At 37.5% G+C, this 27,196-nt stretch overlaps 1 protein-coding gene across 1 annotated transcript in view; it reads right to left on the bottom strand.

The window, feature by feature from the left end:
• Nucleotides 1-27,196, bottom strand: part of LOC131691529 (E3 ubiquitin-protein ligase CBL-B) — a 245,926-nt gene that overhangs the window by 29,519 nt on the left and 189,211 nt on the right. Inside the window, exons 2-7 of the mRNA XM_058978033.1 lie at nucleotides 12,433-12,579; nucleotides 1,769-1,912; nucleotides 1,583-1,699; nucleotides 1,384-1,508; nucleotides 1,188-1,309; nucleotides 973-1,116 (exon numbers count right to left, since the gene is read on the bottom strand). Coding sequence (XP_058834016.1) covers nucleotides 973-1,116; nucleotides 1,188-1,309; nucleotides 1,384-1,508; nucleotides 1,583-1,699; nucleotides 1,769-1,912; nucleotides 12,433-12,579 — 799 coding nt within the window. The remainder of the gene's footprint in view (nucleotides 1-972; nucleotides 1,117-1,187; nucleotides 1,310-1,383; nucleotides 1,509-1,582; nucleotides 1,700-1,768; nucleotides 1,913-12,432; nucleotides 12,580-27,196) is intronic.

Raw genomic sequence — 27,196 nt, 5'->3', positions numbered from 1 at the left:
CCAACTTTCCTACATTTTAAGTTAAACGTAACCATATGTTGATTAGCATCAAATGCCAAACTAGCATAGAAAGTGAAGTTGGCTTTCCTCGCTAGTTACACTCTCCATACATAAAAAGAACGCAGATTTCAAACATACAGATCCATTTGCGATTGAATAAAGATTAGTTCGGAACTCCGAGAATATCCTTTTAGTGAAAATCTGTAACATTAATCTTGGAATAGTCGAAACAAGCTCTGCGAGATACATTCAATACGTGTGTCAGCACTTATTTTCTAACTCACTGGTGATATAGCAAAAACAAAGCATACAGTAGTGATCTGGTTGCCCCATGAATCGACGAACTTATAATCACATCAAAAAACTATTATTGTTGATCCCTAAATTATAGATGGCTTCTTGTGGTGTTGTTGACCGAATTCAAAACTGACACAATAAATAATTGTTTATACAAACTACCTACAGCGAAACAGACACGAACACATCTCGACTTCGACAAATCACACTCTAACATTTCACATAATTTAATGCTAAAAATGATTAGATTTACAATCATGGAAGCAAAAAGCTACTAAAATAAAATGCATTCTCCTACTGGTGGTCCATCTAGAATTGAACGAAACGAAAATAAAAACGGACAAGCTATGAATGTAGGCGCGCGTTCGATGCAAAGTACAACACGGGACACAAAACAACTGATTCAAATCTATTTTTTTTTGGCTATAAAGATGAATGATTTACACTGGATCAAACAATAGGGGGTAGGAGGATGTGACGCAACAATGTAGCACAAAACACTATTATTGTCTAGATGTGGATGCGATTGCCTAGAGCCTAGATGCAGGAGGCAGGCGGGCGAGCGGGCGGGTTGTATGCAGGGGGTTTTCGTGTGTGCATGTATGTGGTGGGCGGGTTGCAGAGGACATAGACAAACAACAACAGTCAGGCAGGACATGAAGCGGTTCACAGTACCTCGATGTCGTCGTCGTGGTCGTCGTTCATCTGCAGCTGCTGCCGACCGTGGGCCGAGTTTCGCGTATGCTGCCGCCTCGGGTCAAACGCGTCCACCACGATCTGCTCGGTGCCCTTGATTTCCGCCCTACAGAAGGGGCAACCCTGGAAAAGAAAAAAAAAAGCAATGGGCATGAGTACCTATATCGAGCGAGGTAAGTCAACCGAACACTCACTTGTCCTTCGGAGTCCACCTGCCACGCCGTCAGACACGGCGTACAGAGTAGATGCCCGCAAGGTTCAATCCTAATGTCTTTATCGTTTTCGGCACAGATTTTACACAGCTGGAACGTACTCCCTGCAAAAGAATTGATGATAAAAATGCACTCATCTTCGTATTCGAGTGAAATTGTATAGATTTTTTTCACATACCCATCTCACAGTAGAGTTCGTACTGCTCCTGTGTCACCGTTATATGATCTTCCAGCGGACTTTGCACTGCAAACGAAAGGTCAGGATTGTGGGGCTTCCCGTCCGGAAATAGATAGAAACCTTCCCTATAAGACGAAGAAAAGAAAAACACAATTTTAGATGACGCTCGTCACAGAGGGCTTGACGAGAAAATACAAACCTATGACCATCTAGTAAAGCTTGACATAATGACTTGTTTTGGGGAATCGTTTGGAGTATTTCGCCTTCCGCCGTTACGTAACCTATCGCCCACTGTCCTAATCGTGTGCAGGATAATCTAGCGTGGTTGGAATAAAAAGATTAATTTATTACATCGAATCGGGTGAATCACACGATAATGTCATACCTGAAAACATAACTACCAGCCTTATTGATATACTTTTGTAAGCGTGCCTTGACTTCGTCGTACGTTAGGAAGGCGACGTAGCCCGGATGCGTCACAGCAAGGATTTGCCAATTTCTCAGCAACGTATTCCACGGTTGAAACAGCCTGCGAATGAAGTGAGAGGTTAATGCGGTGTTAATTACTTATTTTTTGGTACACTGTTCCATAGTTTAAAACATTTATCATTTTTGGTGTTTTACAATTATGTGACATTTATGCGGTAGATCTTATTTTTTTGGTCTCTTCACAGATCAAGCTCCTGAAATTATAAGCAATGTACCTCAAAATAATTAGACTATTTGTGTTTCCACCAAACTAGTTCACGCAAACAAAAAAATGGTTCCACTTGAATATTTAGTTGACTGTGGTTGTCCGTAATTTCGAGATACACTGATTTGTATTAATTACTACCATAACAACTAAAAAGAGAGGAGAATTGAGCGGTGTTCATAATTTCAGGAGGTTAGTAAAACATTTTAAAAGTTTTATGTATGTTGACCGTGGTTTCTTTTTTCATGATTTTACTATTGGATTTTACTGTCCGTATGATGTAAGTCATACTCATGATTTAAGAAACTTTATTACGATTTTCGTAATTTTTAGTTGCGTTATCGTAATAGCGTATTTTTGAGTTTTCTTCCTCATTTTCACACAAAATAACGTGACTCATATTCATCATTGAAGGAGCTTAACCATGATCTCCGCATTTCTCTGCACGTTATGTTGAATAATTTTCTTTTTCCAATCAATTCATTTAGGCCCAATTGCAATAGCTCAACGAGGTAGATTGTTCTTATTTACAATATATGCATGTAAAATTGACAACTAAAATTTATTCGTTCGTTGAATCTTGTAGCCGCAATTTCTGCGTGTTGAGATCCTTTCTTTAGACGGCCAAACAATTTCAGGGTTGTCCACTGCAACATGAGGTTCGTTTGGTCTGCTTCTCTCTCGTTATCGATCACGTCCATGTCATCATCGGTACTGCATTCTTGCTGTTCACAGTCGCTTGTTAGGGACCATTAATAAATTACGTAACGCAAAAATTGCCCAAAATTTATTCCCCCTCCCCCATGTAACAAATTGTCACAAAATTGCTTCATCCCCCGCTCCCCTATTACGTAACAAATTCCTTGAAAAAATGTTTTTCTTCAATGATCTAGCTTACTCCCCCTCCCCCCTGTGTCACACCTTGTCACAACTTATCGAACCCCCTCCCCCTAAAAGCGTTACGTAATTTATGAATGGTCCCTTAGTTGCTTCCTGTTTTTGCAAATCGCTGTTGTAAATTTGCTTTTATCAGTATTTGCTTCTTTTAGGTGGTGTTGGTTGTTGTTTTGGAGATACTGGATGTGATCGTTGTTGAGTTAATATTAGTTGCCGCCTGATCCGCAGATTTTGATTTTGCTGTTTGCGATTAAGCGTAAGATGACTATGTGGTGGTTTTGGTTAAATTCGTTGGATTTTTCTTGAAAGTTTCTACGTATGGTTTTCCGAGATGTAACATCTTCCTGCAGAACGGGCACCTCGGGGTCTGCCAGGGATGCGCGAATAACGTTGTCTGAAAATGTCCTATATATCTTTAGTTGATTTCAATGAGATGGTTATGAATGGAGGAATAGGATTGATCGGATGCATTCTCACCATACGAATGCCGTTAGGAAACTCGGGAACAAGTTCCTCGAAGTACCATATGTGACGGAATCCATGTATCTTTGTGTGCATCTTTTAATCACGCCGTCAGGAGTACGCGCTGCTAGATCATGCAAGCGAACTTTTATAATGTTGTTCTCTAGGTATACGAGGATGTTTATTATGGAGAATTTAAGCCTAAGGGTCATTCTCCTCTGTACGGGGATGTAGTATTTAACGTAGGCGCATTCGGCGGTGTACTACATTTTGTTCTGCGAATCGAACGATTCTGCTTGATTAATGTTTTTGAACATAATCAGATCGCTATGTTTGATATGATGCATTTGTAGGATATTCGCTTCTGCTAGAACGAGCTCCATTTGCTCTGTTAGTAATTGTCCTATCCCGAATAGCTGAGCTGGTCTTACAGGACATTTCGAAAAATTTACAGCAACACATGCGCCTGCAGCGGGAATACTTTTTGCTGAGCATTTACATTCATCACTATTTCACACAGTAGCTAGAGGCTATTGTTATATGTACTGCTTGTGGAATGAGCAGCGAATGATCTGTAGGTAGAATTGAAGGCAAGGCGAGATGAAAAGACAAATTGATCGTCAATCATGTCCATGATTTTTGGAATTGAATCACGATGATCGTGGTATCAAGAGCTTCATTCAGCGCAGTTTTCGTTTTCTTCTGTCTTTTGTGAAATGATTCTCATACAAATATTAAGACCATGCATAATATATGAACTAGATCATAAACGTGCAATCGATCAGACCGCTGATTTGTGAATCATTTCATTAGCACGAATACCAGATCGTCAGATCAGATAGACTATGGACCAGAAATCAGCCACGAAGCAAAATTAGATCCATTATAAGTAGGGGTTTACGGGGGTCCAGTTTCACTTGCCCGACAGACCCTAAATGACAGGGCGGCATAAGTTCTACGAAGAATTTCGAATTTTCGTAACACAACTAACGACAGAAAACAAAAACAAATTATTTTGCCATTCCCGTACTCCTAATATCCACTGCTGCTAACAGAAAGGTAATTGGTCTCGTCCGGCCGGTCGGAAAAACAGCGGCCTAGTACTCCTGGGCTTTTTGTTTGCTGCTCCAGCAGCGATCCTTTGCAAGTAGCTTGGCTCGTTTGTTGGAGCCTCCCTAACGACGGTGATGATAAATCACCGGGTTCACTTGCTCCTCGAAAAAACCTCGGAAGACACCACAGTGTTCTTCCCAGGCGAAACCGCTGTTCTACCTGCGTCTCTCTCCCTTTCCGTTAGCTATGTAGGCTCGTTTGGCCTATCCTCCAACAGCGAGAAGGGCGGGTACTATGGATCCTTTATGGTTAGCCAAGAAAGCAAAGGTTCCTTGGTATTTGGCTTTTCCAGTCCCAGAAGGCGATCCTACCCCGCATAAACTACGAGCACCCAAACCACGGTCCGACACTTTTCGTTGCCGTGGTTCGCCATTAACTTTTCTCGAAGGCCACCTCCCGTTCGATGTAGACACACCGCCCCGCCTTCCACCACCGCCGTCGCTTTTACTATTACGCTCTTTAGACATAGACTTTCAAACCCTATATGCGGGGTTGGGATTCGAACCCAGGTGAGCAGCGTACCAGGTAATCGATTTACCAACTACTCTTTGCCCGCACCTAATAATAAATTAATATATTTAATTCACTACTTCTAGGGTGAAAAACGCTTTGGCATCACATGGTAGAAGTTGAGTTTCAGACAAATACGGGAAATTTGGGTATTAGGGCATTTAATGAAAAAATGTGGCTTTGAAACTAAATGTCAAAAAATGTAATGTTCGTGTTTTTTTCCGATAACGAATCTACATTCATTTTGTACCTAGGGATTTCCTGACTAAGATCACAAAGACTCCATTTGATTCCTGAGATTTTTTACTTTAGAAAAACTGCAAAAAATGAATGGGTCAAAAATTGTCCAATTGATGCGAAATTTGGCATCTGAACTTACTTTGAAAAATCTCACAATATGATGAGGAGGGTTTGAAGAATTAAAAAAAACGATGCACTAACGTGCACATATTAGGACCATATGCCAAATGGCATCATGAAAGTGGAAGTCAATCTTACGGTTTTATGAAATGTTTTACGTACATAAATATACTATGAATGCATACTATGAATCAAAAACAGTTTACGAGGTAGGAATGGATCAATGAATAATACTCTGAATTTTGTATTCACGAGCAAACTGCTTTGATTTTGTGAACAAATGCGAAATGTAATGAATCATTAATTGGATCATGTCGTATAGTGGGACCGTAACCAATATTTGTTAACCTATGAATATAATCACGAATCTGAATTTGGTTTATGGACAATGTTAATAAAGTTGAGAATCGACTCCCAAAAAGGGAAGCGAATTGGTAATAATATAGCGGAAACCACGACTGAAGTCCACAAAAATACTAATGAAAGCGTTAGGCACCAACATTTAACACAATTACAGAACACATGTTTTTGTTCACGGTTGTGTTTTCCAAACGTAATAACGTGATTGTTCCACGTTTTATGGCAAGATTTTTACGACTTTTTGTTGGTATCCAACGGGAAAAACTGATCGAAATGATGAGTAAACGAAAGAGATTATGTGTAAAAAAAATTCCCCCCAGAGGCAGGATTCGAACCTGCAACCCTTGGGACTTCGGCCCAATGCACAAAACCTGATGCTATCCCTGGGCTATGATGACGTTCTAGGAAGCACACGATTATCGCATTCGCGACAGTGATCGTACCACTGCCTCTAGAGAGGGAGATTACACACAACCGCCTCTGCAATCCAACACATTTGATCTATTTTTAATTTCCCCGCTGGATACCAAGGCCGGGGTTTTTATTATCGTCTGATGTCTGATTTTAGTTCATTACCCATCGTACTTCAGTGGGTAACATAGTTAATGGAGAATGCTGATTTCTGGTCTCTTGCCCAGTTAACAGAGGCATGACAGGAGCGAACCCGCCGTTCGAATTAAACAATTTTTTTTGGGTTTTGACATAAGTGCCAATTTCACGAATTTGCGAAAACATTTTTCAGCTTTGATGGAACAAAATGCTTATGGGAATGGAAATGTAATGCTTGTTAGTGAAATTGTGATGATGTAGCTAGAGTTTTCTGGTAACAGTTATAACCGAACGTGCAGTGGTATTGAGGCACATGCGGTTCAGTTGATAGTAGTTTCTGAAATGATTTTCGTTTATGTTTTGATTTTGACTTTAAACTGTCAATACCAATATTACTAAAGCGGTGGTAACGGGCAAACAGATCGTAGAATAAACGAATGAAGAACCGGAAATTAAAACCCTTGAAAAAATCTGAACCACTTACTGGGATTCGGACCTAACATCCTTAGAAACTCCAGCGCTAATGCATTACCCTGTGCTACAGTACAGCTTTGGATACAGAACTGTCCATGCGCATAAGGTATGCGGGTATTTAAACCAGACGACCAATTCAAATATATGCCTCTAAGTGGCAATCTTTTTGCATACAATTCCTATCATCTTCCCACTCAAAGGCCTTAGATCTATTTCTACTTGTTTTTCATACCGGGTACAAGAAATAGTAAAATCACTGAATCGAGAAGGCAATGCATGTGAAAAACCGGTAGAAATACATCGATGACCTTTGAGTGGGAGGATGATAGGGATTACCTACAACACGATAAGCAGTGAAAGAGGTTCACCATTGAAAAAGCAGTCTGCACGAATCGGAGGGACTGGTGTCCACTAGGAAGTTGATAACACTATTATCTTACTTTGGCCCAATTAATCCTAGAGACAGTGTGGTATCCGGCGGCAGATGCCAATAAATGATCCACTGGATTACTGCTCCCGCGTCGTAAGAGGCGACAGAAACAAGCTTCTCTTCTATACTTTACATGTCCTGGTAGCCGGACACCCAGACACTTTTCGAGTATGCAGTAGTATATCCGACCGCTAGCTATAACAATTGTCGGACTAACAATCCTACCCTTTCCTGTTGTGATCTATGTTAGGGCCTGGACAGTGCCACACAATGCACAGTGTTTCCAAGCAGACAAAAACATAGTTTCGGCCACACAAAACGATTTTTGAGGGTGAAGATATTCTTGTATCCAGCGAGATTAGATCACATGTAGTTTACCTCGCAGAACATTCCATGTGAAGATACCCTCTCGAGAGGAGTTTTTGTCTGGCTATATGGAGAGAAAACAAACGCAAGCGTTCTATTATACTAACAATTCTCTGATGGAGGGACGTGCTGGTACTGGTGTTTACTGTCGTGAAATGAGATTGGAAAAATCTAGAAAAAGCTAGATACGGTACTGTATTCCAAGCAGAAATCTTCGCGATGATTTGCGGGGTACAATCGGCCCTTCAACAGAGATTGTGCGGCAAAGCTATAAAATTCTGCTCCGATAGTCAAGCTGCAATCAAGGCCCTTAGGTAGCGTGCCGAACTAACCCTACATTTTTCGAAACTCCACTGCGGCATGCTGAACAGGGCTTTAGCCGGCCACTGCAAATTCAATTATCACACGGCAATTATTCAGCGCGCTGCGTCTTTTTCAAATGATCTTTGTGAATTCGACTGCGAAACCTCATATCATCTGATATGCAACTGCCTAACAGTAGCGCAATTGCGATTTCGAGTTTTCGGCTGTCCTTACATAGAAGACACCATGCTTGGACGACTGATACTCAGAGACATACAAAAGCTTTTTATTCAATGTGGCAAATAACTTTAGGCTTACTCGCAGACGATTTCAACTACTTGGGAGTTTAACTTATTTACTTGTACTGTTTGTTTTTCCCACCATTACAATTCTACTTCCTTCCTCTTTCTCCTTTCCTTCCGCTCAGGAAATGATGAGAAGACATGGCAAGGCACAAACCCTTGACTACATACAGGGAACGTGCCACTTGAGCCAATATATTCTGATTCCTGGGTATATGTGACTTCTAGTAATAACAAGAGTCGGACTAACAATCCTACCCTTTCCTGTTGTGATCTATGTTTGGGCCTGGTCGGCGCCGCACAGTGTTTCCAAATAGGTAAAAAAATGTTCCGGCCACAAAATAAACGATTTTTGAGCTAAAGCAGCTCTTCAGCAAAGTTTGTCTATAAAATATTTCAGATTTTATAGAAGTATACGTTTCGTGATTAAAGCCCCATAAAAAGCAACATTTATGTAATTTTAGCCAGTCCCGATCAATAACGGAATTGCAACCACGGGTGGTCGCACAAGCTCAAGAAAATGGAGTTTGTGAGAATCGGACTGACTGACTGATCTGATAGTATAAAAGCCATTCTAGCTCCGAGGTGAAAATGAAGGGATTAGATGAACATGGAGAGACTTGACCAAGTGCAAGATTTTATTATTGGCTATGATGTGTTCTGTTAGGATTGGCTATGACAGTGTTAAAGAGATCAAAGATACCTGTTGTATGAGGTGAACAAAATTATTTTTTTTATGCGTTGTAAAAAATTTTATTCGAAAAACGTGTTTTTTCTGGATAAAAACCTTTTATATATTTTTAGTTCGACGATCTCATACAACCGTTCAAAAAATTTGTAAAAAGATCTTCGACATGGATTTAAAAACATATTTTCTAAAATATTATACAGCTTTCCAAACCAAATGTAATACATTATATTTGTTTTTTAAACATCATAAACGACCAAGTATTTCATTTTCTTTTTATATTGTGATAACTTTTTGTGGATAGACTATGAGATAATATCTCATATTATTATGTCCTGGGAATCAAATATCCCCAAGGATCAAGTGTCCTCACTCTCCCCTACAGTTAATCCTCAACAAGAAATGCATTTAAAAAAAATCGAAATTCATGAAATGCAACCCTTTTATATTTGTTACTGCTACCTAAGGATGTTTTATGCCATTATTTTTTGCTCTGATTTTTCAAAATTCTCCTGCTCGAGTCTTCCAAGGCTTGGTCGTCTCTCCGCAGTGGATATACCTACTTGACAAAGAAAAAACGTTCACAGAAAAACTTTTATAACTTTTGAAAAATTAAATTAATAATTCTGCAAAAAATCATGAACACACAGAACACCTTTGCATATTATATCTGAATGACTTTTGAAGGATTGAAAGCTTTTTTTACGCAAATTTAGCTGAAAAACTGGTCCTCTCCCCATGTTCCCCTATGGTACAAGGTTATTGTAAAGTTTATGTATCTTGGAATAACTACGCTGATACCATACCATGATAGCTAATTGATAGTTCTTTCAGCCTCTCAGTTCTTGGCATGAAACTACATCTCTACTTGGGCTACATTACTGTCGCATTTCACGACGTGCGGTCACAAATCTAGTGTAATAAATTTATGACTGAGATATCTCTACCACCGCACAGTGATCACCTTCCATACAAAAGTCGGACAAAACTCCAAAAATAGCCCGAATTTGATGAAAACTTCACATTAGGTTAATATTGTGACGCTTAAGTCATATTTGATGTTAATTTTTTATTTTCTTTTGCCTCAGAATTTTGACAGTGCACAGTGGGACGAGCCCGGACTTAAGTCGATATATGAAGGTTATGCGATATTCTCACTAGTATTTTTCTCGTATCAGCTGAGCCATCAGAGACATTTTCGCAAGATTTTAGGTGATTTGAATGCAAAATGAATTTTCGACAGCTTTTTGAAGGGCATAACTCAAGTGTTTTTTGCATTATTTGACCAAAGGAACTATGTACGGTTATTCTCGTTTTTCAAAGAAACGGTTGATTTTATGAATTGCATTACTTCACCAAAATTATCCGTGTGATAAAATTACATCGTAAAATCGCCAAAAATAAGTCACTAGTTGGTTTAGTTAGTGTTTAGATAACTGTTTGTCATGAATTTTTATTGAATTCGAACTTCTAAAGCGATAACAACAACGACGCCCGTGAATGCCCGCGATCACACTATGCTCATTCGAAAGCTTTTCATTTTCTCTTTAAAATGAGCCTACGTTAATTTTGCGAAAACTTGCGATAAGCAGTCAAAATTTGAAAAAACTGAATGGAGACACATGATTATTACTGATATTTAATTTGAATATTCACTTTATGACTAGAATAATGTCACTAATTTATGCACAACTTTCAAATAGCATTTAGAGCATGATCTACAAGGGTTTTATTAGTGATCAGAGTAAGGAGCCGAGTGGGAAGTATGGTTTTTAAGTGGTAAAGGAATAAAGAATGTTTAAAATTCAGTAAATATTTTCAACAATCTGAAATGTGTCATAAAATGTTTCATGAACTATTTTTGCTAACTTACGCAATAACTGTCAAATTGAGTTAACACAGTTGAGTTCTAGTCATTTGGTGAGACTATTTTTCCCGAGTTTGCATAGCACTGATATAGCTTAAGAGTATGTGATATTATCCAAATAAAATAAGACCATTTTTAAATGAACCATATAAAACGAAAAAAGGATTTTGGATTTATTTTAATTTAAGGTATGAAATAAGTAATCTAATACTACGTTCACACTACAGAGTTAAAACACGTTATAATAATTAAAAACAAGAAAAATATCGTCAAGACAGCGTTAAAACACGTTTTAACTCGTAGTGTGAACGTAGTATAAGCAACTTAAAACACACCTGCGAAAACAAAATCGTTAACCATCTTGTTGATCAGTGAATGTAAATCAATATTCCACTAAGACGCTCAAAATGTTTGTTTTGAAAATGAAAAAAAGTAGTTTTCATACCAAGTAACCCACTAATGAATTAAACGTTCCAAAATTAGACAATCACATCTTATTTGATCCTTAAAAATAATATAGTCATTTCTAAATCCCCATAATGAGATGTCAATCAATTCGTTTCAATACGGAAAATAAATTTCAAAATTACAATTGAAAGAAATTTTTATAAAAGACAAAATATTTACTTTTGAGCCACTCTAATAAGTAGTAAAGTTAATTTCTATTTTCTATATCCAACATAGGAATTCAGCGTACAAAAATGTCTTTAAAAAATTTTGAACCTTCACAACAAAATAATCTTTTTTGAGCCACCCTAATGTATAATGATTTTTTTTGCAAATGTTAATATCAAAAACGATTTAGCACGCGAAAATTAATATACACAAATTTTAAGAACGATTTAGAAAAAAAAATTGAGACGCCCTAATGAATAGTAAATGTTCATTTTTGAAATTACATAAAAACGTCATATATGAACCGATACTGAAAAGTTTAGACTTTAGTCCACTTTTTGTTCTAAGTCGTGCCACTGTGCAGTGGTTCGAAAATTTTACATTTACGAAAGTAAATGTAAAAGTATCTGAAAACTAATTTTCAACGAATTCGGTGTAGTGAATTTTTTAGCAGAATACACATTTTGTCAATTGTTGATAATGCTAAGAGACATTTATAAATGATATTACGAACGCTGGGTAATCAAACACTACCATGCGTCTCCTTCAAACGTATCATAAAAATCACCGTTTTTCATACCTCGAGGCAGAAAGGGAAAAACGGGACATTTATTTTCGGAAAGTACACTAATTTTCAAGTGTCATGAACTATAAGCGATCTATCTGAACTCTTTCAAAAAAAAGTACAGCCGCTTTGAACATTATAACTTTAATTTAATGCACGATTCATTATTTATTCTTCATACCAGAGCGAGAAGCAAGACTTATATCGACCAAATCTAGCGGCAAGTATAAGTACAGTGAATAAATGAAACCAATTCGATCCTAATCGGAATCGTAACTAAAAAGATATATTCATTTGAATAACATAGATTTGAAATACATTTTTTCAGGGTTCATCATCTATTTCACCTGTAAAAAAATCAAACGTTCGTCCTCAAGACTTAATATTGCGAGAAGACTCTATTCAACCTGTTTCCAAATGATACATAACAATTCTCTAGTTGAGATTAGCCATTTCTCAGAAGCAAACGTGTTTGTCTGTTACATAGTACTCACCTAGTAAACACATCAAATTCAAAATTTGATATATAATCATTGCACGTTAAGTCTATGGTGGTTTTGAGCGCCATCGCTTCCAGTCCGGAGGAGATCGGATGCACCAGGGATAGTTCCTGCCGAAACAACTTCCACGGTACCAGTGTGCTGGAATGAGAGAGAAAGACGATTGGGGATTAGTATTAAATACGTACGCAGTGCCAGGATTCGGTTCCTCGAAATTATCAATCATTGTTCATTGTCTTTATATTTTCGTGAGCTCATGGTTTTTTTTATATTTGGAGTTTGTTACACTTGTTAAGTTTATTCGCGATGATAGGAATGAGTGTATTCACAATGGAACAATTGACTATACTTGCGAGCTCGTGAATATATTTTTGTTGTCGATGTGATAGTCTTGAATTATTTTTTTTTCCATTTCCGCAACTGAGATTATCACCTGAGAAATTCATATCCATAATTTATTCTTTCCACGAAGAAACTATCTGTTTTTCTTTGAAGTATAGTGATAAAGCTAGCTGCGATTATCGCCAATCAGCGTCAGTGCGGGCGTAAGCATTGGTAATTACCAAGAAAGGTGCAAAGCAATTATCTTCAATTTACTGTTCTCGGAAGACCCCCTCGTTCTCCTATTCTCATACATTTAGTGATGTTACAAACTTAATATCATATGTCATACGGGTTACGCCGTCTTCTTTCCAGTTGTTGGGTTCCAGGGTGTGTCACCTCTGCAAATGTTAGACCCGCTCACTTTAGAAACAAATGTGTCTCCCCGTGCAGCTTACGCAAATATTTATTTTTTCATCAGTTATGATAGCGAAATGCAATCAGGCCTGACTTTTTAAAGAAGTTGAAACTTCGACAAACGTCTTTCGCATCCGGCTGACAGGCACCGTGAAGTCAGCCAGGACAAATCAAGTACCACTTGAATTAAAGTGTGTTGTTTCTTCCATTCCAGACGGGAAAATGTTATTTACGCTGGGAATCTTAATACACCGTGAGACCAGCTGGCATATTTTCTTACAGACGACAAACCAGGTGACAAATTCTTAATGCAGCTTGATTTTTCAAGTTGTTTATTTTCTCTGTTGAGTCGTTCACCTTTAACTAGAGGGGTTATGCCGTACTGAAGAAAATCTAGTAAGGAGTTGTGCGCGATTGGATAACCACAAATACGAAAATTATACTCTTAATCAACAGTGTCTAACGCTGAAAATTACACTACAAGAGTTACTCTATCTTCAAAGATATACTTATAACAAAACTGCTTACCCACAGCAACACAGGAGTACTCTTTAATCACTTATCGCTGGAACTATTCGACAAAAACAACCTCCCAGTGGGAGAATTAGGAACCTCATAAAAGTTGAGGAACCAATTCTGCTCATTGCCACCTACAACGGTTTGAGCTGGTTCTGGTTGAACGGCCATTTCCGAGAAAAGCCATAAATCAAAGCAGACTTTCTCCAACTCATGTCATTTCGCAAATGGGCTATAAAACATCCCATCAATGAGAAAAAAAAGTTGTCCAAAGTTGTGCTGCAGGTATGGCTTCCACGTGTGTTTACTGGCTGATGGCCCCCATCCATCCGCACACTCAGAGAGTCAACAATTCTCTAGATTAAAGTATCGACGACGACGATAACGACGACAAAGTGTCTGCGAGTAGAAAAGTTATCCATCCACCCAAACTGCCCAGCTCACATGGTCTCATCAGTTTTCGAAAACCCATTGCACGATGGATCTTACAGCCTTTGGGACGTGAAACAAAAACTCATAATGCAAAATGTTTTCCGCTTTTTTTGCAATCCTCTTCAGCGAATGATTGCTGGCGGGATTTTCATTTCAGGTAAGCACTTGGGCAAAGAATGACAATTATTGTAATGTAAGTCGGTTCTAAACATTCAATGGGAGTAAATCACTGAACAACAAATAGACTGGTTTTTGGACATTTTGTATCGTTTAAAATATTACTTTGCTTGCTATTTAATCGATGGAACTCGTCGAGTCGTGGAAAGGCAATCACATTAATCGTGGGGGCTTACCGGTATAGATATTGTGACCATGAAAAAATGGCAAAAAAAACTCCCCAGGGAGTAATATAACAAAGTGCAACGAATTGGCTTGCTAGCCGTATTATGTTTCGATTTCGATCTATGAACTAATCAGCAATCAGAACTTCTGTGCTTGCGAGAAATCATCCACGACCAAAATGGACCCAAAACGCGACTTTTTTTTAAAAAAAGGCTGGATGATGTTTACCAGGAAAGTTTAGGTTATCGTTTTAATATAGTTAGACAGACCGCCCGAAACGTGTGTACTCGTTTTACCCCAACTTTCTCCTTATCTAAGGTATGAAGTTAAACCTGGTTGTGCTTCTTGGGAAGAGGCTAAATGTGACTGATGAAAAGCAGTAATTCTTATGTAAAAAGTCCGGGCATCGATTGAAGGTAGTTGGAATGACGGCACGAAACGTTTTACCCTAATTTTTCACATAATACAAGTGTGGTGATATACCTTACTCCACATTTCAGAAAGAGGCTGAAAACTGCTGATCAAAAATATTTTTTAATGTTTAATAGTAGAGGGAATCGATTGAATATAGTAAGAATTACCGGACAAACCATGTGTACTTGTTTCACCCCAAATTCCTCCTATAGTTCAAGTGTGAAGTTAAACCTGGGTGTACTTCTCGGAACGAGGCTGATGAAAAGTAATAATTCTCATGTACAAATTCCGAGAAATAGATTGGAGATACTTACCGGATACTATCCGAGTAAATGTATTGGCCGCGCCTACGGACCAGAAAGTGCACCATGAGAGCATCTGTTCTTGAGCATACGGAAAGCCCACAATACCCTCATTAGAGTGACAGAAAAAAATGACCCCTATCGGCCCATGCCTGGGTCGATTCCTAGTCCCACCAGGAGTACTTGCTCTAAATTTGAAGCCAATCGGACAAGTCTATAGAGTTTTCAAAAACTAATCATTTTTCTGGGCACTCTAACCCTCATACTCATGGTGTTTGACGTGGGTGTTTGAAATAGGTCCGGCAAATTTCAATTAAAAACAAAATGTTGATGTACTTATAGGTTATTGAGACCACCTTATGGTGTTTTAGTGGTTGTAAAGCCTAGCACGAACCATATTTATGGTCTTTTCAAGGGACTGTGTGATGTTTGAACCCATGACACTTTGCACTGCGAATTTGGAATGCTCCACACGAAGTGCAGTGTCTAACTGGGAAGAGCGCGTATTTAAAAAAGACAATCTCTCATCAATATAGTGGTATGCTGCTGTATATAGCACACTTAGGTTAAGGAAGAAGCATATCGCAATAGATATGAATACTAGTCGCAGTGACTCGACTTCTATAAAAATGATCCGTTGCATACAATGGAATACTCTGGTTAACATTTCATTTGTCTACTGTATTTTGAATAAAAACAACGTAATTTATCATAAACATAAGCGAGTATCAAAATATACAACAAAACAATCCCAATTTGCTGCGTACACTTCACCGTAAACACTTTGTGAATGGAAAATTCATCATTTTGGATAAGGAATCATACTTTATATTTTCGAACAATAAATTAAGTGGAAATCATGGAAATCAAGCTGTCATCGATGCGAAAAAATGACAGAATGACTGAATACACAAAATACCAATTGTGCCGAAAAAGAACGATCAGGTAAAATCGAAAACTTTCGAACTGTTTTCAAACGTATGATGTATCACAGGGGCTAGGAAGTTCTAAACGATGGAAAGTTAAAATAAATCGACGTCATCACCGTCAGAGCCTAAAAAAAATTGACATTTCTACGTGAACTTGAAAGAAATTCAATTCATACCCGCTGCGATGAATGAAATGTCTGTTTCGTTTCTCTCGTCATTCGTTCTCCCGACGCAGCGCATTCAGGTTCGAACATGTTCGGTTTCAGAAGCAAAGTGAATTTTGTTTTTATGCTGGCTCTGAGAGGGATTATTGAGCAAAAGTGCATCAGATATAGATTACGCAGTTCACTTATGCTTGAAAATGTAGAAGATGCCAACTTTTGCCGTCAAACTGTCGACATAATAACAAATGAATGCTTTGGTTGGTGAATGAATTTATATTTCCTCTGCACTCAAGCATTCGATTCTGCATGAAATTTCAGTCAGTTGGAAAGTGAATGAATGAGGGAGGCGTTGAATCTGAATGTCGGTTTCGGTAAATGCAAGCAGAAATAGGTAACTGATTTTGAAATTTCGTGGCTCTGATCACCGTCCACTATTCAATACGAGATGTCTGGTTGATTTTTTTTAATTGGGACGATTGTCTGTACGAAGTAATTCACTGCGTGATCTGGGTAGAGGAAAAAATGGCTTTGGACTTATCGGATGGGCTCATATACCCCTTATCTACAAGAAGTGCCATAAACTCGAGTGTAATGACTCTCGAGGCATACCAATTCTTAATGCCGCCTATAAGGTACTCTCCCATATCCCGTTCAGCAGATTGCGCCCGTTGGCTGAATCCTATGTCGGCGAATACCATAGCGGCTTTCGAGAGAGATGGTAAACGACGGACCGGATATTTACTCTGTGACAAATCCTGGACAAATTCTGAGAATACAACTTGCGAACTAACCATCTGTTGGTGAATTTCAAGGCAGCGATTCAGTGAAACGGAACGAACTGAGCTCATATGACGCTAGGTTAATCAAAATCAAGCGACAAAATAGCCACAGAGACACCGACTCGTTTGTGGCGTTAGATAAACTGAAGCAGGGCGATGCATTCTATAATCAATTGTTCAACTTTCATTTTTGGCTTAGCAAGCCAATGAAAAATGTGCTTTAGAGGAGAAAAATATGGGTAGAACCCAGCAACGAAGAGTTTTCTTTTAAAGCAGAACCTTTCACTAAGTTAGTGTCGGATTCTGATGAGACGAAGTCGAAACGCAAATCCCATAACTAATATGATACAAGGTTGTCAACGAATTTTGAAGTAGAATACTTCTAACGTTACAAAAAATTCTACTGAGAAATTTTTCCATTTTTTATTGCGAATAACTTTCGTTCTACTGAACGAAATCGCAATATTTCTGCACTATCTAAATCCTTCAAAAACGACAGGAAAATGTGAAATTTGCAAGCCTATTTCAGGTAAAGCCGTTAAAAAGGAGGATCTAAGCTTTTCTTCACATACGGGAAAGTTATTTATACGGTTCACTCGTGCTCGTTCTGTATCAGTCGATGCTAACTTGTCAAACGAGCAACATGTTGCGGCATCGTTGAAATACGCACACGCTCGCTCCCAAGTGGCTCAATCAAATACGGGTAGTTTACAAATAGAGAAGCTGCATGTCCGTTTTAGTAATTCGTCGCTCTCGAGTATTAACCCTAGAACGTTGCACTTGCGTTTTCCACCCTAGAACGTTGCACTGGGGTACAAATGTACCCCACGCGTTTGATCGCAATTTCTGCAGGTAAAAATGCGAACAAAAGAAATGTATAATACATAATGTAAAATACCACGAAATGGGGTGGAAATTGAAATGAAAAAAAATATTTCTGATCAGTAATACTTTGGTAACACGCAATGCTACTGTTACAGCTGTTATTGTGAGCAAATTATACTTGAGAGCCATTGCTTTGAAAAACTATAAAAAATTAACAGTAAAACAATAAAAATCAGCAAAAATGAGAACGATTTTTTGTTCCGCTTCAAAATTAAATTAAAATAATTAAATAAACGATTAAAAACGATTATATAATACTAATTGTTACTACCGTAGTAAAACAAGCAGTATTTAAACTGGTATTGTCACGAATCACATTTCCACTGACAGCACGAAACACTAACGGCAACCATACACTGGGGTACAAATGTACCCCACGCCAACTTTGACACCTGCTTCCACGAAGGCTATAAGCAAACTGGCTATACCATCTTTTCCTACTCTTACTAGGAACTCTAAATTGAATTATGGTTGGGGTTCCAGGTCGGTGAATGCTGAATTCTCGCTTTTACACGGCCCCAAAGAAGGCGTGGGGTACATTTGTACCCAAGTGCAACGTTCTAGGGTTAAGCGAGTATCAAAGAGCCTAGACATTTAACACTCTTATCTATTTACTTCAATGCAAATGAATACTATTTACAGGTATTACTATACATGAATCGTATTCTCTCTGTCGCTCTCTGTTTGAAGGGCTTAAAAGCACATGTGACCTTATCTCAGTTACTATTTTCAATTACGCATTAACATACTAGAACTGCCAAATTCTATTATTTACAATAATCTATTTTTCAGAAATCAGTGACCAAAAAGACATCTTTGAATTCCAAAACAAATTTAACATTCCAGTTGCCTGATTGCTAATTAAGGTCCATCAATAACGTAGATAATCTTAAACGTCACCGTCAAGAAAAGAAAACCGAAACCGAAAAGGTCTAAGCAAAAAAGAATGGAAACACTAGAAAGTGCATTATATATTAATTGGCCTTCTTCCACATAATGGGATTTTCGCAGACACTTAAGAACTTTCTGTAATAATGGTTCTCTAATTCGTAATTAATTGTTGTAGTAATGGCTCTCTACTTTGGTTAATTCTTTTACTTTATCTAAATCTTTTTTTTTTAGAAGTTTCATTCTATATACACATTTTTTACAGTTCATTCATTTCATGGATTTGATTCGATTTGTTTATTATATTCATTTTAAATATTTGACCAATTTTAAATATATGATCATTTAATTTTTATCATTTTTTCATTCAGCATTCTTTTTATTAATTTTTTCAACTATTTTTTGTCTGTTACCCTATTATTTTCTTTGCATTTTAGGGTACAAGAGACTCGCGGAAACAAGTTTAATGATACATGTCAAATAAAATATTTGTAGTCCGAGAAAATTGGCAAAATATTTACCTTATGGGAAAACTATAACTATTTTCAAGGTGAAATTGGTATTTCGAAACGTTGCACTATGGGTAGACAGGTGACCATCGAAAACTACATCAACTCAAATTTAATTCAGTTCTATTCAAAGCTTGTATAAACACTATAATAAAGGAAATTCATGGCTATCTCAGAAAAATATGTGGCTTAACTGAGAAGTGGAACATTCCACGTGCGATATTTCAACTCTTCGTATCTCTATTGAATTTTGAATAAAACATATGCTCAAATATGTCATGTGAAAACTAAGACCACCTTTGTGTGATGATATCATTGAAAATGCACATACATTGTATTGAACTTTCATGATGAACTTTCATGAAAAATAACGGATCAATCTCAAAAATATCCACGAATTAGATCCGGGAAAAGAAGTCTCCCAAAGTCCCTACTCTCAATGGGGGATGCAAGTACAAGGTGTCTTCTAACTTATCGTCGTCCATATCTGCTCTATATTATCTATACGTTCGAGTTTTCCATATTGTACGTAAATTAGCAACCATTACAATCAGAGTTTATGCATTGGACAGATAGTTGATCTGACTACATTTTTGCCATCCTGACAGTTTGAACCATTTCTTTTTCACAGTATTGGATTGTACAGGGCTTATTTATCCATATTTCCTGAACGAGATTTCCTAACGAAATAATATGCAAGCTATAAGGATGACTGGAAAGAGACTGCATTATAATCAACTGAATGCACGCCTTTTATGCTATCGACGTAGCCTAGATACTTCACACTATTTATTTTAATTCAAATGAAAACTTTGAAATATCTACTTGTCTCTTTTACGAATTGCATTCTCCATCTTTTGCTCTCTGTTCAAAGGGCTTTCGTGAGATTTTGTCTACTTTCCGAATCTGTAATGAGTTTTGATGTAGGCGTTCATTTGATAAAGTTATGACATATTTGTCGAATGAAAATTCGTCAAATCGTTGTAAACGTCACGAAAGAATGTGTCATGTGACTTTGTCTCACTTTACAATATTCAATTGCGCGTTAAATTACTGGACCAGCAAATTCTATTCTGCACAATTTTTTTTGGGAATATGTGACCAAAAAGTAAACTTTGAATTTCTAAGCAAATTGAACGTTCCAGGTTCCTGATAACTAATTAAGGTCCATCAATAATGTTAAAACACTAAATAATCTTAAAACGACGCCGTCAAGTAAAGAGGCGTGAAAACGAAAAGACTAAAACAAAAAAAGGATAGAAGCCCTAGAAATCCCATTGTATATTAATTAGCCTTTTCTCGGTAGATAAAATTTTCAAAATCATTTCATAACTTTCTGATGCAATGGTTCTCAAATTCGTACAATCTGGATTATCTATTTTCTTATTTTATTCAAAAATGTTTTTTAACTTTAACTTTAAATGATCATTGCATTTTAATTAATTGTTTCATTCTGCATCTTTTTATTAATTTTGTTCATCTGCATTCATTTAATCTACTTTATTCATTTCATCATTTGGATTCACTCTGATCAGTTTATTCATTTCACTTATTTTATTCACTGTTTTCATTCAATGCATTCTATTCATTTTTCAAGTTCATACATTTTGTTCAAAATGAAGAACATGTTATTAACCTGACTATTTTTTCAGTTTTATTCATTTCATCCAAATAATTCTTTTGAAACAATTTATTTTTTCTATTAATTTATAACCTTACAACATCGATTAATTTATTATTTCAATCAATGCATTTTCTTCTTTTTTATTCATTTTGTCAATTCAGTTCATTTTGTTTATTTGGTTCGTTTGTTTCATTTATTCTTTTAATTTATTTTTTATTCATTTTATTTTCTTTGTTCATTCCATTCATTTTATTCATTTCGACCCTTAAATTAAATTGATTCATTAAATTCATTTGATTGATTTGATTCATTTGCTTCACTTGATTCATTTGATTTATTCGATTCATTTGATTCATTTGATTAATTTGATTAATTTGATTAATTTGATTCATTTGATTAAATTGATTAATTTGGTTCATTTGATTAGTTTGATTAATTTGATTCATTTGATTTATTTTATTTATTTGATTCATTTAATTCATTTTGTTCATATCTTTAATTTTATTCATTTCATGTTCAGTCATTCCATTTATTTATTTCATTCAATTTGTTAGTTTGAGTCAATTTATTCTATTAATCTTATACTTATTTCTAAATATAGTCTAAATTTTCATTAATTAGGCTAATATAATTCGATTCGTGTATTTTATAATTTCGATTTACTACTTCGCATGAGTTCTGCAAACTAATGAATGATCCAACAGTGATATGTGTAAAAAATGTCTCATCTCACTGCTAGGTGGATTAATTCGGTTTTTTTATTCAATTTATTATTATATGAATTTTTCCCAGTTTGTATATTTTATTCAGTTCCGGGTATACCCGGTGCTTGGCAGTGTACAATCGCGGAAGATGCGGCCTCCAATGAAAATTGGCGGCCCCAGAGCAACCTGAAGTAAGCTGATCATAATTCGAGGCACTCGGATTATTCGGCCACGATGATCATGATGACTCTAGACAAGATGAGAATGTAAACTGTTGGAATATAGATTTGTAATATTTGTAGTTTCATTGCAGAAACTGTTTCCACTCTGCAAGCCCATCGATAGGAAGAGTTGGTCGATGCTTAACTATACCGAATTGCTCCATAATTATGACAATGTAACCCTTTCCAAAAATTCTCATCATCGTGAATGACCCAGGAAAAATCAGCTAAAGTTAAGGAAAAATTAACATGCCCCCAAATTTCATCTCACCCGAGTAAACTATCAGAATCGGGTAGAGTGGAATGAGATTTATCGTTTCACACACCACGCAAAATAAGAACAATAATATAATTGACTGAAATGTAATTCACCACTGGGGTCAATTCACCCCGGTTTAAAACCACTACTATGGGACCATTCATAAATTACGTAATGCTTTGAGGAAGGAGGGGGTACGACAAATTGTGACATGGGGTAGGGGGAATAAACAATAACGTTACGTAACACGTTTTCACCGGAAATTTTTTTTTGAACAATTTGTTACGTAATAGGGAAGGGGGGGCGGTGTTAGAGAAATTTGTGACAATTTGTTACCTGGAGGGAGGGGAATGAATTTATGAATGTATGATGCGATAGTTTATTTTAACCTAGCATAGTGTGAAAAATATCGTCAACATTTTGATTACCTTGTGATTTAAAAATATTATCGAAATATTATCGATTCCTCTGATTATCTCTTGCATACATCAGTGCTTTAGGTTCTTCCTAAAAGAACAGTGACATGAAGCTTATTGGGAATCTCCCTTGTTTGGATCTCTTACTCTTCAAGCATGTAAAACATTTAAAAAAATCGGAAAATGCCAATTATTTTAACACACGTGACCTCCGGAGCCTTACAGAGTTATTTGTTCATAAATTCATGAATATGAAATGCATCCCGGCACAACTACCATCTACAACGAGCGAACAGCGAAAAACACTGCACATTTATGTATGCTAGCGTGCACCGTTTTGTAACTACCGTACACTGTTTGCCACCCTCGTAGGTAATACACCCGAACATTGTTTCCACCAAAGTCAAACACAGAACTGATTTCTATTTGCAATTTGAAGTCCCGGCCGGTTAGATGGTGAACCGTGAGGCTCTCTAATTGAAATATATTGCAACCGACCATATCGCAAGCGGCCCTCGTTAATTAAACTGGAAATCGATAGCCCCACAAGAGAGCACCCTGCCAACCTTCAATGTCCTCCGGCCCATGAATGGTCGTCGTTGGAGCGTGAATTTAAATTTACCCTCTACACAGGGGCTCTACAAGGCCAATTTTCCTATGGCAGTAAATTTAATTTGCTAATTGCACGGGCGTTCGGTAATCACCGAAATAGCACGTGTCTTGTGGAAACGATTACGCAGGATTGCGACATTGCACTTTGTCACGCACTCTGCCATGCACCACAGTATACCACAGTGGAGTGCATTTCTTGGTGAATGTTCTTTTTTAATCAAACGATTTTTGCGAATGCATTCGTTACGCCTTTCTCCCCGGGAAGGCCGCAAATCGAACAGCTAGGTTCTAGTTCGGTTAGGGCACGTGCACGTTCCGGCGGAAGTAGTGGTTCGTTTTAGGGAGTGGTTGAATTGATGGCCCTTGTTCGGGAGGTAGAACATGCGTGCATTCGCACAAAATGAGGCTCGGCGGCTAGGCGTCATTAACTTTCATTAGGGAGTGAACAATTTTTTAAACTGAACGTTTTACAATAGGCTACAACTACAAACATGAGTTGCTGCATTATAAAATAGAATTTAGAAACTAAGTATATGAAGATGGGACATCGAGATGCAATTCAAACTAAAAAATCAATCGAATTATGCATCTGATTTTTTTTAAATTCATCCTCTTCGGTAGGGAAATCTGAAAAAAAAATCATCAACGTGCATCGACACACCCTAAAGCAATGTCTAATGAACTCCAGTGAAAGTGCATTTCCATAGCGACTATTTTTAATTGCTAAATTTCTTCTTCACTTTCCGATGAGCCCCATCCGTCTGGCAAGTTGAGTGTCAACGTTCGCCCCGTTTGCCATTTCTTGGAGTTCTGGAATTCCGCTCAAGTGATGTCTGTACTCCCGACCGACCGACCGACCATCCCTCGCCACCCACGCAGTAATTATTTCTTTTTAATTGAGAGATACCTAACAAACAGTACACGATGCATTTACTCACGGCACAAGTCGGCGCGACCTGCCCCCCCCCCCCCCACCTAGCGCCAACAAAACGCATTAGCAACTTCCGCGAAGTTGGTGGCAAAATGTTTTAATTATTTTGCCAGAAACTCTTTGCAACACAATTAAAATAAGATAAAAGAAGATACGTACTCGGCTGGACAGCGAAAGCGGTTGGACGGACGGGTGAGAGGCTTGTTCTTCTCAGCACAATAAAATTCAGTTAAATTGTTCAACGAAAGCTGCCAAAACCAGGCGCCGTCGTTTGTTTGACGCTTTACTTACTAGTTACGCCCATTTTTTTTGCAAAAATTTCCACAGGAAAATTAAAAGCGATATTAATAACGTTATTCACTGTGGAAACGACCGGCGCGTGAAGGTTTTTTGTTTTATTTTATTGAAATCCACAATGTAACATAATAGTCCAACCGTTAATGCCTTGCAAGCATGCAACGGTGTCGAAGGGTGGAATTTTCTACACCATGCAGCATGTGACGAAGCTGGGGGGGTAGTTGTGGACACATTGTTTCATTGTCGGAGGGTTTTCTACAACCATTCCAAGGTGTTGAAGGCTACAATAGATTTATCGCACAGTCGAGTTTTCCCGAGCAACAGTCGGAGGACAAACCATACGTCGTGTCTATTTGTTCTTTGCCTTTATTCAAGCGACCATTCCACTGCTAGTATCACTAACTGTTATCAGTTTGAGAAGTATACAGTTCGTTTGTCTTGCTTTTGACACTGATAAAAAAATTTAAACAAATACTACAATTTATTGCAACCACAGTTCGACTCTGGTTGAGAATCGTTCGGGTATAGCACTTACGACACTTATGTGATCTAACCTCACTCGCAGAAGGGTTTTTTTAATTTTCCGGCTAATTTTTCCTACCGTGCACTTTCCAATCAAGCGTCGCCTGCGGAAGTGCTCTTCCGGCTGGTACTGATTACGATACATGCTGATGTGTGTGAGTGTGTCGTCGCCGTTGTCGGAGCCTTTAACGAACCGTCGTATAGCGTGTATTGCATTGCAGAGCGGACTGATATATGAACAAAAATTCGACCGTCTGTAACCGGATGGGGGGCAGAGAGAGAGAGAGAGAGAGAGAGAGAGAGAGAGAGAGAGATCGGATGTGCCAAAGCCGAACACAAGTAGGTAAGGTAAAACTACTTCCAAACAGAGGGCCTTGTTGCTACCGCTGACAAATGCAACTTGCTGATAGGGTTTTGTTTTTTGGTGTGCCGACTGGTTTTTTGCCGTATACGGAGGAATTAGAGGAGGACGGTATAAAATGCGGTAAAGTAGAAAATTTATTTACTATCAGCATCGTCGGTAAATAGTCCAGCTGTTTCGAATCATGACTGAATGTATTTCAGACTCCAAGGTTGCTTGATATTGGATCGCCAATCTTTAATCTACTCTTACTCTTGTTACACGTGTTACCACCAGCGACTGAAAAGTCTGTCCTGAAGTCGACGACCTCTTTCAGGCTTTCTGCTGACTATAAATGTAGTTGATCTTTCTTCCGGCATTTGCACTGCATGATCAGGTCACTGCGCATTCCTACGTCAGCCAGGCCCGTAGCCAGGATTTTGTTTCGGGAGGGGCTTAAAATTATTGTATAAATGTAATAATTCTTTTTTACATTTTAACTTCATTCAATTAGCTAGAGATTACTGGGGAGGGAAAGTTATGAAAATTAGAGCCATAGTACTCAAGTGAGAGCAAGGATGTGAAGTAAACAGATCGACCTTTATTTGCAGAAGACAAAAATTAAGCCCGTACGATATTAAGCCTGTTCTAATGACCCTGCCACTTCCGAGTTTTCCGATCTGTTTACTTCAATTCCTTGCTCTCACTTGAGTACTATGGCTCTAATTTTCACAACTTTCCCTACCCAGTAATCTCTAGCTAATTGAATGTCGTTAAAATGTAAAAAGGAAAATGTGACTAACATAGTCGAAATAAAAAAAGGAAAAAATGTAATAATTCTGATGACTTGAGATAGTCATTGGAAACTGAACGTAATTATGATTAGTTCTTAGTGAAAACAATTCCAAAACTAAGACAATAGACACTCAAAAAACCCTAAAATACGTTACCTGTTACATGAAAGGCTATAGTACATCGACGAATTAAATTTGATTATTATTAATTCACAAGTTAGAAATTTCTCTAGTTACAAAAATGAATATTCAAGAGTTCAAAGTATTTAGGGCTGCTTTAAAAATGTTACGAATTCTAGACTACATGTTTACAAGGTGTAGAAGACGCTAAATTGGAATGAGTAGAAAAATATCCAAAAACACGTCTCACGAAATTTTACACTCATTTGCTAATCTGGAGAACGAAACCAACGTTAAGGTTGTCTTCTTGGATAGTAACATATCAGTGTGAAATCCAAGTTTACCGTTGCAAAGAATGTCCAAACAAAGTAAATGTCGAAATTTGCTTTAAATCTTCTGACAAGGTAGGCGATTTGTAGATGCGGAAAATAGGTTCAATTTATATGTTCATGAACAGGCGTCTTGCTACTATTACAAGTTCTGTGACTTCATCCGAAGTTTGCGTTAACTCAACTTTATGAAATTTTCAATTTAAATGATACTGATAATGTCGTAATCATAACAATCCTGAGGAAGAATATTTTTTCATTTTTCTCTCGTGGGGAATGGGTTAAAGACTATCTTCGACAGTATTATCAGGCAACTTAGAATAACTATCTATTTAAGTAGATTCATTTTAGATACTTTTTATATCATTGGACTTAAGAATTAAAAATATTGTAGATTGATTTTCCGAGATCCCTGAAACTATAGTAAAAGTCAAAATGTAAAGTGAGCGCAAAAAACTACTGATTTCACTACAAAGCAAGAATAAGAACCTTAGCTCTATCGACTTTCGGAATCTTGCAAAACCGTTGGAATTTGAAAAGATTACCTAGATTAAGTAAATATTATATTTGAACATTTGAAGGTTTTATTTCGGAATTCGTGGGTTTTTGGACAATGTAAAATATATATATTTCAATGATTTAATCTACTAATGGAAACTATCCAGAATTTGATCTACTGAACGAAACTGCT

The sequence above is a fragment of the Topomyia yanbarensis genome, chromosome 3 (assembly GCF_030247195.1).
Source record: "Topomyia yanbarensis strain Yona2022 chromosome 3, ASM3024719v1, whole genome shotgun sequence".
NCBI lineage: Eukaryota > Metazoa > Arthropoda > Insecta > Diptera > Culicidae > Topomyia > Topomyia yanbarensis.
Note: the sequence above shows the minus strand (reverse complement) of the source record. Positions and strands in the feature narration are given on the sequence as shown.